This window comes from Convolutriloba macropyga, chromosome 15 (genome assembly GCF_964194025.1).
Source record: "Convolutriloba macropyga chromosome 15, txConMacr16.3, whole genome shotgun sequence".
Taxonomy (NCBI): Eukaryota; Metazoa; Xenacoelomorpha; order Acoela; family Convolutidae; genus Convolutriloba; species Convolutriloba macropyga.
In genome coordinates this window covers 17,608,900-17,626,065 of record NC_134482.1, presented here as the reverse complement: position 1 = coordinate 17,626,065, position 17,166 = coordinate 17,608,900, and the positions used below count along the sequence as shown (strand labels likewise).

Below are 17,166 nucleotides of genomic sequence, written 5' to 3'. Positions count from 1 at the left end.
GTCTCGAATTTACCCACAGCACTTGACAAGAACAAGTCTAATTTTCTTCTGAATTAATTACAAATACATTTCGGGCAAAAGAGTTGTAGGCTAAGTACAAGCTCGAAATGGTTTAGTTTCCACAAAACAAAAAATTTATTGAAGTTTGCTGTTTTTGGATACTGGCCACTTAATGAAGTTTCAAATTCGACCAACTATCTTAAGTACCTGTAGAATATGACTATAATTAATCTAAGCTCCATAATATATCAAATAGTTACCAAGATATCAGTTTTCGGGAACATCTCAGATAAATTAACAGATACATTTTTTGACAAAAAAAGGGTTGTAACTATATGTGGGAACGCATATTACCGACCCTCCTTTTTCAATGTTAAACAGGGGAAGTAAAAACCGGAACATATTCATATCCAAAAGTACATTTAAAGTTTAGGGTCTGGCTGAATTTCGTCCACTCATCGTCTATAATTTTAGCCAGAATGATTTTCAGATTTTGGAAGACAAATTTTGTAACTTCTAAACGAGCTCGCTGATATCTTTGTTGTTATAGAAAAAAATTAGAATTTGCCTCGTTTCATTGATTAAATAAATCAGCTAATTTCTGCTTTTCTGTAACTTCTGTATAGTTATTAGAAAAAATCTTTTTTACAATTGTCAATGGAGCGGCTCGCTATCTTTCAAATAATAATTCAGAAAATTCTTTTTCGACGTCTACATTTAAATTTTCAGTGTTTTCAGTTTAGTTTCCAAATCAAGAACTTGTCAAAAGAAACGAGTCAGAATGTATAAGAGTACATTTACAAATAGCTACAAACTTTAAACGGTCAATTTTAATTTTAATTTAAAATTCTCCACAATTTTTGTTACAACTTCCGTCTTTGTCTCTATTTGTTCACGTTCTCCCCATTTGGGATGAAGAAGGGATAGAAGGTAACAGCTGGGGGTGGGAATGGTTTACTGTTGTTGTTGTTGTTTCTGGATGTAAACAAGTTATCGGTTGTGTCCTCACTGCTGCTCAGGAAGTTAGCAGTCGAAGTCGCAGCAGAGATAGATTGACCTTCAGAATCGGTTCTGTTTGTGTTAAAAATACGCACTCTTTTCCCCCTTTTTCGCTTTGTAGAGGTATATCATATAAACATGTTCAGTCGTGATAAAAGTGTTTTTTTTTATACAAATGTACTTGGTTTAATGAAAAATGACTCCCAACTAAGGGAGCTTCTCCCTTATCTAAAGTTAAATTGATTGTTGAAAAAGAAAATCTCTCTTTGCGGAGAGGCTGTATAGCCTTATTGTGCTCGCTCAGATTTCGCGTTGAGGACTTAATAAATGATTGTCACATTTTTGAAAATTTGTTGAACAAATCTGAAAACGAATTTACTAACTGCGTCAGTGTATTAGTTACGCGTTTCTATCGATATCTCCTTTCTCAATAGTTGATTGTCAATTGCCGAGCAAAATTTGAGATTATCAAAAAACGTTGAGATTACTAAAAGCTCTGTTTTTCCAACGACACAATCATTAAAAAGTATACTACTATACACAATGAATAAAGTCAGGGTAATTTTACCTTAAAAAATAACTTAACTCACTTTAATTGTTAATGTAAATCTCTCTTTCCCTAACTGACCCTAAAATGACTTTACCTCTACTTTACCTGAAAAAATAATGCCTCATTACCTTATTAAAAACAGTAACTTCATCCTAACTAACTTAAAATTACCTTAACATTTTACTTTAACGGTCGAGTTAAAATAATCTTACTTTAGTCAAGTTTGCTATTTCTGAACGAATGAAGTCACCTCAACTATTCGAATAAATTAACGTTAACATATACTTTAACATTACCTTAAAATTAGTTTACCTTAACTGTGTTGATTTCAGTTCACCTGAATTTTTTGTTAGTGTATACGAGCTTGATTGCTTGCAGTGGAATTGTCATAGCGTTTAAATCATTGATTATTGCTTGTGTCCCAAGCAGACGAAAGATTCTGAGTTCCTTCTTAGCTCACATTTTATTTCAAAAACTGATGAACTGAAGCTGGTTGGCAGTCTTATGAATGTAAATCCTGCACAACAATAAAACTTAAGGAAAAAAAGAAAGAACACTTTTCTCACAAAAATGCCAAAGTCAGAGTTTTGACTTGGGAAAACAAAAAAACTAATTCGTTATTGAAGAGCTAAAAACCTAATTCGTTATTGAAGAGCTAAAAACTACATTTATTTAGAATGTCATTTAGCAAACCAAACATCAACTCTATTCTGCATAGCATACGCTAGTAGTTTTTTATGTAGTAGAAAAACTGTTTTGCGGTTGCAGTAATGGTAGCAATCTTTTTCTTGGCCAGAGTTTTTTCTCGTATAGCTTTATTTTTCTGAACTCATCACTGAATTCATAAAACCCTACCCTAGTGAACTCTCTTACTGATACCGATTGTTACTCCCCATTCTATGTTTTTTTTGCCAAACACAATTCTCTTTGTCTCATCACGGACTGTCGTTTTGAAGTTTAAAAATTAAGAGAACATTTGTTATATTCACTAATCTAAAAACTCTAGCGCAGATTTTTCTGTATCTTGTAGTGTAACTATAATCTAATGCAAAAGAGAAATTCGCACAAAATTAGCATAATCCTACAAACCCTTTTTGCGTCGTAATTTGATTGTTCTCTTCATGCATAATTAGACTACAGTCATCAATTTTGACATTAATTTTTAGTCTTGTAACACGAGCTATTAATTTTTCAGTAGCTAATAATTTTTTCTAATAGGTGTTTGCTTTTTATCATTAAAAAATTGTCCAACAAAATGTTTTGTTTCTGGTTATCTGTTAAGACAATTTTAAGACAATTCTCAAAATCAGCTTATAGACTGAGCCATCTTCATTCACATGCTCAACCTTACACATAAAACAAAGACATTAATATGACTGTCCTGTTGTGTCTATGAACAGACGAACAATTAAAATCAAGTCTTATATGCCAGCTTCAAACGTTAATAGACCTAAAAAACCTTCGATTAAGACTTAAAACTAGATATAAATTGTTGTATAAATAAATTACCCGTGTCGAGGTTTTAGGGTAATTTTTTGTAAGAAATGCGGTGAATGTGGTGAATATTTGTAAGAAATTCGGTGATTGCGGTGAATGCGGTGAAAATATATAATTCACCGCATTTCTTACAAAAATTTACCGCAAAATGCACCGCATTTCTTACAAAAATTCACCGCATCAACTTTTGTGGCAAAATAATGTAAGAAATGCGGTGAAAGCGGTGAATGCGATGAAAAAAAATAATTCACCACATTTCACCGCATTTCTTACAAAAATTCACCGCATTTCTTACAAAGTTTACTCAATCTGATTTAAATTCACAAGAAATTTCAATGAAGTTAGAGAAAGTTGGCGCAGTGGAGTCAGCAGTGGAAGGCATGCAGGAGGTCAGAGGTCGAACCCGTGTGGGTGGGATTCTATTTTGTAAGAACACTGGGAACGCGGTGAAAATAAATAATTCACCGCGATTCACCGCATTCACCGCAAAAAGATGTAAGAAATACGCGGTAAAAATTATTTTTTTTTCACCGCATTTCTTACGAAAATTCACCGCAAAACTCGACCCGGGTACCGAACCATGAAACTTAACTGGCGTCTGATTTTTAAATATCTGATCTTAAACAGCTTAACATAAAATTTCCATTGGGGGGAAAAGAGGTTATTTAGGAATGTATGATTTGCGTGTTATCCCTGTTACGTATCATTGTGTAAGCGCCTCCGTTCACAGCTGCAGTTGTTGGCCCAGAGGACCCCCCACCAGTGATGTTGGAAGTGCCCCCCGTAGCATTTCGCAGTATCCCGTGCATGGGCGAGGAGGGGGAGCATACTTGTTTGAAATCGGTAGTCAGTGACGTCTTGTAGATGTGGGAAGACGCCGCCTGCATTAGAAAAAAACTCGAACAAATAAATAAACTTTTTGGATCTATTCCTTTTCTGCCCCCCCCCCCCCCCGTAAATTATGCACCCATCAGTTACAGATGACGTGCGATTACATTGTACATCATTATGTAAAAAAATTGCGGTCTTTCCCATTATAGCCCTCCCCCCAGCTTAGTGGTCAGATAACCTATAGCCTCCCATCATGGTAATTAAAAACCATAATGGGGGCTATAATTTCATGGGGGGGGGGGGGGGGCTATAATTTCATTGGGGGGGGGGGGTGGCTATAATGGGAAAGACCCAAAAATTGCACGTGCGTCTGGGGGTTGCAAATATGCAATATGCGCCATTAAGCTGGGGGGGGGGGGTGGGGGACGGCACAAACGGAAAAGATCAAATTTTTTGTTTTTACAGATTAAAACTTAATCTAGCATTTTGTGCGACCACAATATACATTCAAAGTAAATGAGTCCTTAATTAAATACAAAGTTCAGAAATACAAAAAACGCTCTGCCTTGAGTTGTGTTTGAGCCCGGTTGCAAAAATGCTGGCTTTTCTATCTATCAAGAGCAAGTATCACTCGCGCATGTTGATGTATATAATATCCGCCAAATTAGCGCCTGACATTTTTATGAAGAAAAACAATTCGCCCGTGACGTAATATTACACCAACTTGTACAAAAATTTTCTACAACTATTTTCACTCTCAAATGTTTAACACAAATGCATATTCCTTAACAGACAATCTTTTTCTATTTGGCGACTACAACATTGACCAATTGAATAAAAAAGAGAAAGAAATACTTGATAACTTTACATCTTGTCTGGCACTTAACCCAACAAATGTGGACACTCCCACTCGCATCAGCAAAACTAATCAATCCCTTATCGATCACTGCTTCATGACAAAAAATGAAATTGTAGAATGGAAAGTTTGTTTGCCGCCCATTGAGGTTGACCACAATATCATATTTTATCAGAGTAATTTAGAAAGGATAGGGAAGAACGAAGATACGTAAGTTAGAAATGATAATGAGGAGCGATTTCTTTAAAAGGAACATGAAATTTTTTTTGGGGGAGAAATTCAACAGGAACTTGGCTTTTGCGGACTGGCGACCTATGTATCAATAGGAAAATTGTGATGAAATGTTTACAAAATTTAATGAAATTTTTCAATGTATATTTGATCAACATGCACCTATACAGATCTGTGATTCTTCAATAAAACAAAACAAAAAAAGTGATAAACCATGGATATCCAAGGAACTCAAAAAATTAATAGCAGAAAAACATCATTTGTACAATCAATACAAATTTTCTCAAAACTACGATGTTTTCAACGAGTTGAAAAAATGCCGTAACCTAGTGGACCGAGAACTACGAGATGCACATCACAAATACTCTGTTAATTTTTTTAAGCAATTTGAAACATCGAAGCAGAAATGGAATTTCATCAATAAAAATTAGGAAACCACAAACAAGGTTTTTTGATGTGTCAGAAATTGAAATAGATGGAGCCATGACCGCTGACAAAAAAACAATCTGCAATGCATTTAATAAATCTTTTGCGGAAATGGGCAAATATTCTGGTGATTTCGTTCCTCTCAATATCCATAAGTTGGAACACTGTTTTGAAAAATTCATTTTTGGAGTTTTGACTTTTAAAAAAATCTACAAAACTATTGATAGTTTAGAAAACAGTAAATCACCGGTTCCAGGATTTGTCCATGCATGGGCTTTAAAGGCGGCGCAATACGATTTGGTACTCATCTGCATTTTATTTTTAATGAATGTATTCAAAACAGTGTCTTTCCAACTGTTCTGAAACATGCATATGTCACACCAATTCACAAAAAAGGATCAACAACACAAGTGTGCAACTATCGACCAATTTCGGTCACACTAACTTTTGCTAAACTTTTTGAGAAGCTTCTCCTTTTCCAATTGATTGATCACATTAATAAAAACAATTTATTGAATAAAGAGCAATTTGGATTCCAAAACAAAAAATCTTCAACAAATGCAGTATTGTTTTTCACTGAGACAGTAATAGAAAACCATGAATAGGGGCAAAACACTGCAGCAATTTTCTTAGACCTTGCAAAAGCATTCAATTCAATTTCGCATAAAATATTTCTTAAAAAAGCAGAGTGCTTCAACTTCTCTGAGCCCGCAGTTAATTTAATGAGATCTTTTCTCGAAGAAAGATCCCAATGCGTCAAAATAGGCATTGAGGTCTCAGAACACATTTTTGTTAATCACGGAGTACCGCAAGGCACAGCATTAGAACCCCTAGTTTTTCTTTTATACGTTAACGATTTTTTAGAAAAATTCAAAGTTGACTTTGAGCTTGTTCAATTTGCAGACGAAACTAGTGTTTTATGTCGATATTAACCAGGAGAAACAATTGCAACAAAAATTGAAAATATTTTACTGAAGACGGACAGTTACTCGAAGGAAAATCAACTCACTTTGAATGCTGATAAAATAGAACTACTTTACTTTTTTACCAGGGACGAATTAGAACCAAAAAATACTTTTAACGGAAATTTAATAAAATCTGCTGAGAGTTGTCCTTATCCAGGAATACACCTTGACTCAAAATTGACTTTTGAAGCACATCTAAAAAGCTACCAGTCGCTCACTATATCTATAAGAAACCATATACCTTTGAAAGTAAGGTTGCAAGTTTTCAAATCTTTAGTCCTCTCTCATTTGTCATTCAGTGAAATTTATTTACAAACATTGTCAGCAAAAAATATACAACGTACAAATCGAGAGATTAGTTGGGGCTTAAAAGTGTGTTATATGCGTCGTAAATTCGATCATTGTTGTGATATCCTTCTCAAATCGCATGTCCTACCAGCTGAATAAATTATTTCAAAAGTTTAGTATATTGAAACTCCACACAGACTTTAATCAGAGGATAGTATCAGAAACATTTAAAAAATGTGTCAACCGCCTACAGTTAAAACAGAACAAACGGACAAAACAGCTGATAATAGCAGCGCAAAAGTATAATAAGCAGAGTAAAAGATCTTTGATTTTGAAGAGCATACAAAATGGAATAAGTTACCCTATAACGTAAGAGCGACGGAGAACAAATTTCTTTTCAAAAGAAAATTAACAGAGTTTTTGCAACGTCACCATGAAGATTTTCCAATAGATAGACAGTTAGGATCATTCGTTTCTTATTTTCTTATATAATAGAACGAACAGCTTAATGGGCAACATCAATTAATAACCAGAAGTTTGATGTATTATTTTGAGTATTTCAATAAATATTCGTGATTATTTTGGAGGCATATAAACTTTAACCTTTCGGTTATATTATTAATTTACATATTTGGAAAAGGAAAGAAAAACAAATGCAAACTCGATTATAGTTGAACAAACGTGAAAAATTGTCACATTGTGTGAAAACTTGTTTTTTTTGTGAAACTGAGTTTTCATCAACTTTGCATTGGGGTATGTTGTGAAAACTAGCATTGTGTATTATTTCAATTTCATAAGTAGGCAAGACCACCGGAGTAGTGGCCCAATAGTGTGAAAATAGTTAGAATTTTGATTTCAAGTTGATGTATAACGTAAATAAGCATTTTAAGTTAATCACCCTAAGCCAGAACAGAAAGCTATCTTTTAATTTTTTCAATATTCTTGCGAACGGGATTATCTTGCAAGATATTTGTTTGCAAGAGTTTGGAGTTTAGAAAAAACTTCGCAAAACTTTGAAAAAAGTTTTGCAAGACAATGCGTCACATTGCAGGATTCTGTCAAAAAGTTGCAAGATCTTTCAAAATGGTTAACTTTTTCCTCAACTTAATAAATGCTGACCAAGAAATAGTACAAAGCGAACACGCCCGCCCCTTCGCTAGAGAGTAGACTGAACCCGCAGAGGAAGAAAGACCACCCGTAGGAGTACTGCATCTCGGCTGGGCTTTTTCCAATCACACTTGGCCACCCTTCAGCTATGCTGTTTGTAGTCGCAGCATACGTCACCAAACTCAGAATTATGAACAGACCTGAAAACTTTTCATTGCAGAGATGAACAGAAATCGGGGAACAAACCAAGTCAAAATGACAGGGAATGCGGATCTATTCTATCCCCCCCGCCCAGTGTTTTTTATGACCCCCACTTAATAATAATAATAATTGTTGTTTCTGCGTAATCGCAGTGGAACAGCATTAGGCCTACAGTAGCCTGTTTTCAGCTGCCCTTTTACTTATTATTCCCCACATTTCAGACTGTTCTTTTTATGAGCAGCATTGCTCTTTTTTGGTGACTTCAGCCACTTTTTTGCGTCTGAAACTTTCACGTGGTACCATCATTGCAGCCAACATTGGTCAGGCAATGGTCAACCTGAAGCTATGGTTAAGTAAGACAGCTTCACGGAGGCAGGGGATTGAACTCTCAATCATTGCCGTGTGAACCACACACCTTACCTCTCGGCTATCACGCCACGTACAAATTATATGTTGCTATATAGCACGTTACTATGTAAAAAAAATAGCACGTGCGCCCGGGGTCATAAAAGATTTATTCTCACTAAGCTTGGGGGGGGGGGGTGGGGGGGGGGCGAAACAGAATAGATCCGGGAATGCTTATGATTATAATTATGAACAGTTCTGAACAGAATATCTTCATGCAATTTACAGAGTTTAACGCAACTTAATACGCAATGACCGATATATTAAGACTTAATTAAGAATTTTGAATTCAGTATGTCTTTTCAGTGATGAATAATAATCGAGGAACGAATCAAATCAAAGCTTTAAATGACGGCAATATCAAGGACAATAATCAGAATTGTGATTCAAAAATTCATTAATTAACAGAGGTACATCTCAGTTAAAAAAATTAGAAGGTAAATATTATTTTTGATTTGTTGAACATTAACCAGCTGGTTATTAAAAAAGTACTTTACTTGACCGAAAAAAAAATAAGCACACTAATCTTATAGGAAATGAGCACTGAGAATGAATGAAAACAAACGGCCAGATGAGAATAAAATCATAACAATTTAAATTTTCAATTGATACTACAGTCGTTAATAAAAGTAAACGTTCAAACGCAAGTTTACATATCTACTGCCCGTTTTTTAAGAGATTTTTCAGAAATATTCCAATTTCTGTTTACATAAAATTTTATATTAGTCGACTGAAAGTTGATAGAATCATAATTGCTCTAATTATAATTGCTCTAATTATTGATCTAGAAAGATAACAAAAAACGTACGAACGAAATCCAGATAGAAGTTTGAAACGCGTTTTTACTGCTTTTCACAAAAAACTGGCAAATTTCTCTCTGAATTTCGTCTTATGTTCGGTTGTTATCTTCGTAGAAGTTAGAGCAATTAGAATTCAGAGTTTAAGGAAAACAGAACTCAGAATGTTACCGCAAAACTCTCAACAAACAAACAGTTTACCAGGTAACTTTGCAAATTTAACGTTTACACTTATTATTGACTGCATGTGATTTAATGACATGGATTGAATTGATTTTCAAATGTTTTACATTTGAATATTTTTGTGAAATTTACATTCTTGCAGAAGAAAAAAGGGAGGCATAGGTTAATAAGAGAAGGCTTGATAGGCAAATATTTTGAAATAAATTTTTAGGACATTTGGCGAAAGGTAGTTTAAACAATTAATGCGGTACTTCAAAATTAACTTCACGGTATAAAAAACTCGAAATTTCGATACAATTATCTTTACTTCAAAAAGAATAAACGAAGCCCGATAAAATGTATCTTTTGTACAAGCTATTTTTTTACCCATCGTCCACATTGAAGCAACAGTATTTAGCAATAAAATACAAAGGCAACTATTGTAATTTTTATTAAAAAATCTTTTTGCTGAACCCCTAAATCTTAAGTGTTTTATGGGACATCAGAAAAATCGTGGAAAAAACTCAGTAAGTGTTAAATTATAAAAAAGTTTTAAAAAGTTTAAATGTTATGAAAAGTTTAAACGTTTTTATTGGCTTTTCTCAATAGACGCTTTTGTTAGGAACACTCGAGTACTTTATAGCGTCATGTGGATTTGGTTGTACCGCTTTTACGTTTTTTAATGGGTATTCGCTTAATGTATTTCAATATTTTTGCCTAATGTCTACAAAATGTAATCACCTAATCGGTTTTTCGCATAATGTCTCATCGGCAGCAGAAAAATTTAGAAAAAAACAAAATTAATGAACAGATGTTAACAGAAAATTGTTTTAGCGGCTAAAAAGTACCATATTGAGGAATAAACCAATTCAAGCTGCAATTGATAGAAACTTCGATCAACAGAATTATGAACAAACTTATGAGAAGATTGTCATTTTTGTAATTTAGAGTGCCCTTGAGGAATCAGCCGAAAACGCTTACAAGAAATGATAGTAATTTTAAGGCTTAAAATAGAATCTTGAATTTTTAAGGTAAATTGAGTTCTGAAAGTAAAGGTAATTATATGCCCTGGAAATATGGAACAGACTACAACAAACTTACACTTTTATTGCAATTAACACTCAAAGAGGAGTGAAAATAACACGAGCACGATTTTGAAGAACTGTCATCATAATCTACTTATGTTAAAGCGCTGTAATACTGAGGTCAATAAAGAATTGTTGTATACACTATAATCGCTACTAGTGTTTAAAAATGTTTCTGTAAAACACTCAGTGAATACAAAGTTGGCTATTTACTTAAAAACGTAAAAAATAAAAAAAAAGTTATCTTCCTAGAAGTTAGATCAGTTAGGATTCTATCGATTTAGATTTTCAGAAAAACAGAACTCAAAATGTTACCGCAAAATTCTCGGCAAACAAAGATTTTACCAATTAATATGGCAACTTCAACGTTTACACTTAATTTTGACTGTATGTGATTTAATGACATCGATTGAATTGATTTTCAAATGTTATACATTTGGATATTTTTGTGAAATTTTCATTCTTGAGGAAGATAAAAGGGAGGCATGGGTTAAAAAGAGAAAACTTGATAGGCAAATATTTTGAAATAAAATTTTAGGACATTTGGCGAAAGCCATTTAAAACAATTAATGCTGTACTTCAAAATTAACTTGACGGTATAAAAACTCGAAAGTTCGAAACTATTACCTTTACTTCAAAAAAAAAAATAAACGAAGCACCGATAAAGGGTATCCTTTTTACAAACTATTTTTACCCATCGTCAACATTGAAGCAAAAGTATTTAGCAATAAAATACAAAGGCAACGATTGAAATTTTTATAAAAAAACTCATTGCTGAACCCCTAAATGTTAATTGTTTTATGGGACATCAGAAAAGTCGAGTAAAGAATTTAGTAAATTTTAAATTATAAAAAAGTTTTCAAAAGTTTAAATGATATAAAATGTTTGAAATTTTTTATAGAATTTTTTCAATAGAGACGCTTGTTAGGAACACACGAGTAGTTTATAGCGTCATGTGGGTTTGGTTTTACCGCTTTTAAGCTTTTTAATCGGTATTCGCTCAAGGTATTTCAATAATTGAGCCTTATGTCTACAAAATGTGATCACCTAATCGGGTTTTTGCATAATATCTCATCCGCAGCAAAAAAATTAAAAACATTCAAAATTAATGAACAGATGTCAACAGAAAATTGTTTTAGCGGCTAAAAGTACTATATTGAGGAACAAACCAAATCAAGCTGCAATTGATGGAAACTTCGATAAACAGAATTATGAACAAACTTATGAGCAGATCGCCATTTTTGTAATTTAGAGTGCCATTGAGGAATCAGCCAAAAACGCTCACAAGAAATGACAGTAATTTTAAGGCTTGAAATAAAATCTTGAGTTTTAAGGTAAGAAAGTTTTGAAAATAAAGATAATTACAGAGATAAGCCCGGAAGATATGAACCAGAATACAACAAACCTACATCTTCATTGCATTTTACATTCAAAGAGGAGTGAAACTAACACGAGCACGGTTTTGAAGCGCTGTCTTCATAATCTACTTATAATAAAGCGACATACTACTGAGGTCAATAAAGAATTGTCGTATTCAATGTAATCGCTACTAGTGTTTAAGTATGTTGCTGAAGACACTCAGTGAATACAATGCTGGCTATATATTTAAAAACAAAAAATAAAAAAAGTAAAAAACGTAAAAAAATCATCCAATAATGTTCGAATGGATTCTCAATTTGCAATCTGTGAAAAAAGATGACGAATTTGAAATAAGAGCAATCTCTCTCTGCTGAAAAAGTCTGAGGTTCCAGAAATAGTGTTAGATGTCTAGAAAATAGCCATTGTTGATAAAATGCATACAAAGAATGTCACTTGAGAGGACTTTTATTGTTAACATTAAACGAATTTTAAACTGAAACTATTTTTCTTCTAAGAACTTCTAAGGAAAACTTTAAAAGTTTGATAATAAAGAAACACTCTGGGAGTGCAAATAAATTATGATAAACTTTATTAACGTATTACTTTCAGAATCGTCCTTTTTGTTTGAAAACTATTGGTGTATTAGTGAGTTATTGTTGTAAATGCATTTTAGAAAAAAATAACGAAAGACACTTGAAATTAGCTTCTGAAAAGAAGAATGACAAAATTCTGTTCAAAAAGACCGATACTGGTGTTCAATGTTTCCAGTTTGTTGAATGAGGAAATCATTATTGCATAAAATGGAGAGATTGCTGACTCAATAGTTGAAAGATTCATTTAACTGGACAAAGTCAAAAACGATCGCAATAACAAAGGCTTTCGAATCAGTGATACCAGAATCCGGAGAAATGTAGCTTAAACAAGTTCTGTATAATTAAGAGGCAGTTTACGATAAATTTTTTTTTGAATTAAATATGGGGTGGTTATCTTGTGATATCTTGTAAGATTCAGTCAGAAAACATATTTGCATTAGCAATGCCGTTTTGCATCAATTTTCATCATTCTTTATAATTGGTAAGATCTTTTTCTAAATCGAAAAACATCTGTGTTCTCGTTGTCAAGCAACTCACAAGCCAAGACGAAAGAGTTTTCAGGATATAAGACATAGTTTTTTTTCTACAGATTTCTATTTCAATTAAAAATTGATTGAGTTACGTGTTAAAAAACAAATTGTTGCCCGAAATTCTGCGGTTTTTATTAATTGTTATGACTTTTTTGTTATTCTTTCGCAAAAGATTTTAGATTTTGATTATTGTTTGTGCCTCTGAATACTCTCAAAGACTTTAACACAACATTTTCACATTGAAGATTATAAATTTTCAAAAGGCAGCATTAACATTTACTGCACAATTCCTGCTTAGAGTGATATAAATACGAAGATCGTATACCATTTTCTTCAATGCATAACATTATGACAAAATGTCAACCAATCATTCATTTTTCGTAAAAGAGTGCATTTAATTTTTCGATGATTGAAAAAACACCGAAATTTTCCAGCCGAGTTAAACATGATGAAAAAATGGAGGAAGTGTTGTGAAGTTGTGATATAGTATCCTGGTGCGGGTATAACTTTGCGGGAATTCATGTTTAATATCTCTCCTGGTGCGGGTAATCCTGGTGCGAGAATTCATGTTTAATATCTCTCTATAATACGGTTCATGATAATTTATGAATGCTGCAATTGAGCCAATTTGAAAAGGTCAAATGGAAAGTTGCGCTTTTGAAAAACGTTTCCCTGTAAACTCTCAGTCAATTTAATGCACTTTTTGTGAGAAAAATTATGCTGTTTCTTAAAACTCAACGTACGACATTTCAAAAGTTGGCCTGTCTTGAGTTTTTTGGAGATAATTTTCCAGAGGCCATCCAGCAGCTTTTGCTCTAGGAAATTTCTGACAGAGAGGATTTTTTTTGTTTATTTGTGAGTTCAATTTCTGATTTAATCTATAATCAGAGGCTTTCGGGGATCTATTCTGTTTCGGTCCCTAGCTTAGTGGGCAAATAAGTGTTGCAACATCCCTTCCCTCATAAATTGTAATTGAGGGCTTAAAAAACAAAGGGGGGAAACATAATAGTTCTGCTTTCACCGTAAAACTAAAGCAATATTCACGGAAACTGATTTGATTGGCATTGTTGCTATTCAGGTGGTCAACTGAAGGTCAATCTAAGAAAACATCTAGGTTTTATGCGATGGTCCGGGTTGTACCAATAATACGTTGTTAATTTGTATGACGTAATAGAAGATACTGGAAGATACTGGCAAGACTGGATACTCTGTGTCAGTCCAAGCCCAAGTTGGAGGTGCCAGAGGGATTCAAATATGTTCAGACGGAAGATGAACGCACGAGGAGGGCGTCGTGCGTTCAAAATAACATTCTAGAAAAATCGAAAAACGCACGAAAGTTTGAACATGACCGCACGAAAGTCTGGATATGAAAACATATAAGTTTGGACATGAACGCAAACGCACTAATTTTTTTTGCCTCGACAAAAAACGACTAATATGGATCAGATGACTGATAGCACTCTCACTCCAGAGTACCAACTCAAGTGACAGCCTTCAAAGCCCAAACTTACTTGAGTTCAAAGTAAATAACTAAATGTCGATTGCAAAAATAATTGCACTCAGTCTGTGTTGTATTTAAAATATTCAAAACTCTTCTAGTTTTTCAAAACGCTACTAGTCAGTTATTGATTTTGAGGATGTACATACTTAACTTCAAGTATATAATTTATGTGTTAATGCGTTATGTCTGAATTTGAACGCATCCAAGTATGGACATGAAAGCACAAAAGCCTGAACATGACGGCACAAACTCTTGTGAAGGTACGAAAGTCTGGTGAACGAACAAAAGTCTCTTGAATGCACGAAGAAGTTCGATATGCATGCACGAAAGTCTGGGGAAGAAACGAAAGTCTGGAGGTAATATCTTTCCGTCTGGGACGGTCTGGAGATAGACATTTTCCATCTGAGACAAACTTGGCATACCAGTTTCCGCCTGCCACCTCAACCTGGGGTCACTTCGGTCAGACCAAAATGGCTTTTTTTATTTCCATAACAATGTCGTTATTTTACTGTTTGAAAATTTTGAATTTCTCTACTCCCCCTAAAAGTGCGGCTGCTTGTCATCATTCAACTAGGAGCGTGAAGACCTTTTGATGACCTAGGAAGTGGGTTGTGTTTCTTCTGTAGCTTGGTTAATTGCAGTAATACTCATGACCTACTAGAAAACAATTTTTTATTATGACATACAATAATGACCATTGTTCTTTCAATTTTTGTTTGTTTTGAATATTTAATACACTTTAACAGCTCAATTGCGAAATAAAAGCAAAACTTATCATGCCTTGAATTTCAAAAAATTCACTTTTTGAAAGCATGATTTGTCTTTTTTTCACAGTAAAACTGTTTGACCGTAAGTTCCCTCTCTCTCTTAAGCCCCACACTAGTCCCTTTTAGTTATAACTTAGTTATAAACCAACATTATAACCAACTAACCCAGGGCACAATAAGTATCCGGTTTCCCCTAATTATATTATCCAGTTATAACACATGCGCCCCCTGCCCAAATTATAAACAGTATCAAATTATCCAAAATAAAAATTGCCCACTGAATATTTTCCTTATTTCTCCTTATTTTCCCAATTTTGATGGAAAAAAAGGATATGCGTTCAAATTGTGACCACATATGGTAAGTGAGGAAAATGAACAGAGCGGGTAAAATTGGGCTGGGGCTACTTTGTTCAGCTCCGCCGGGTTAGAATAAGGCAGGCGCTTTCCCCCAAAGGGGCTGTAATTGAATTATATCTAAAGTAATTTTACTCCTTAGGGATGGAAATTTCCACAGTGCTTTTGATCGAAAATTAGACAGAATTGACTATTGCCAACTTTTTGTTTCCTCAAAAATTGAAAAGAAGGAAAAGTTGACGTTGAATAAATAGTCGATTTAAGGAAAAAGGTTCAATTTTGAACAAACGTCGGACGTAGCCACAAAAGTCAATGTATTTGATTGGCATTTTTGGTGATAAGTAAAGCATTGCTAAATCAGGAAAAAAGTTAGGGAATCGGTAAATTGATTATGCAACATAAAAGACCTGTAATTGTCATTAAGTCACTACGGGTTTTCAAAAATTGCCAAACTCAAGTTCGGTTTTAAATTACTTGAGAAATTCATGAGAGCCCGAGTCGAAAACAAAAGTGAATCTTGTAAGAATCTTGTAAGAAAATAACAAGATCTTACAAGATTAACTTATGTTTTAGACTCCGGAGGTTCTTAATTTTTTCCCTTTTGCGTTCACTGTTTCAATACCTGAAGAAAAAGTATCATAAAAGAAAAAAAGTTACACTGGTTGTCTGCAACCAAACAAAACGATACACCAGTCTTGTTATTTTTTGCAGAAATCTTGCAGGTTTGAACAAATTCTTGCAAGATAGTTCCTAATAAGTAAAAATTGCACCATTTCGAAAGATAGTGCCCAGCGGAAATTTCTTTCCAACTTTTTTTTAATTATAAATTAAAATATAAATTTAAATTATAAATAAAAGTTTCAATTCGTATCATTCAGTTAGGCAAGATTTTATCCACAAAACTTTATCAAAAAATAGCATGATCTTAGTATTTTAAACGTTGAGTTTAGATTAGGTACATACACGCTGTACTTAAACTAGCTCATACAGTCTTCAGGCGGAAATTTGAAGACATATTTTGCAAGTATAGTAAAAGATTTGCTTACAGACTGCAGTTCAATTTTCGGATCAAAAATGCAAGCAATCGAAAATCTGATTAAGATGCACACAGCACTGCAATTTGAGTCAAGTATTTTTTTTTCTGAAATCTAAGTAAATATGTAACCTTATTTTCCATTTCAAAATTGGGCAAGAAAATTTGGACTATTGGTCAGATAAAAATGTTAAAAAAGAAGAAATATTACCAGAAAATTAAATAACAGCTCATTTAAATGGACACTGTTGTCTTTCCGGAAATGCTCCAAATAATCATTTGTCCCAGAGATACTGAAAAAAAAAACAAAAATTTTATTCCTGATTATGCAATTTTGATAACTTCTGACAGAGCATCAACAATCAATTTCTTACACAGGAATGAGTCAAAAAAATCTAAAATTAGCACCCTCCGAAATTGAACCATTCTTCGGAGGCTACATTACAAATTTCTTTTATGTAAAAAAGCAATATCCCCTATGTAAAATAGACATCTTTTATGTACATTTTTAAGTTTTGTGAAATGTTTCAAGTAAAAAAAATTCAGTCGTGTTGTCTATTTTACTGTTGCATGACAGTAAATGACTCTAAAATATAGCTGGCAGATTGCCAGAAAAAAAACCGATATAG

General features: G+C 33.6%; 1 protein-coding gene across 1 annotated transcript in view; it reads right to left on the bottom strand.

Moving 5' to 3' along the window:
- Nucleotides 1–759: 759 nt before the first annotated feature.
- LOC142353887 (uncharacterized) overlaps nt 760–17,166 on the bottom strand; it is a 32,239-nt gene continuing 15,832 nt past the window's right edge. Inside the window, exons 2-4 of the mRNA XM_075406116.1 lie at nt 7,763–7,950; nt 3,751–3,927; nt 760–1,079 (exon numbers count right to left, since the gene is read on the bottom strand). Of these exons, the coding sequence (XP_075262231.1) occupies nt 885–1,079; nt 3,751–3,927; nt 7,763–7,950 (560 nt within the window). The 3' untranslated portion in view covers nt 760–884. The remainder of the gene's footprint in view (nt 1,080–3,750; nt 3,928–7,762; nt 7,951–17,166) is intronic.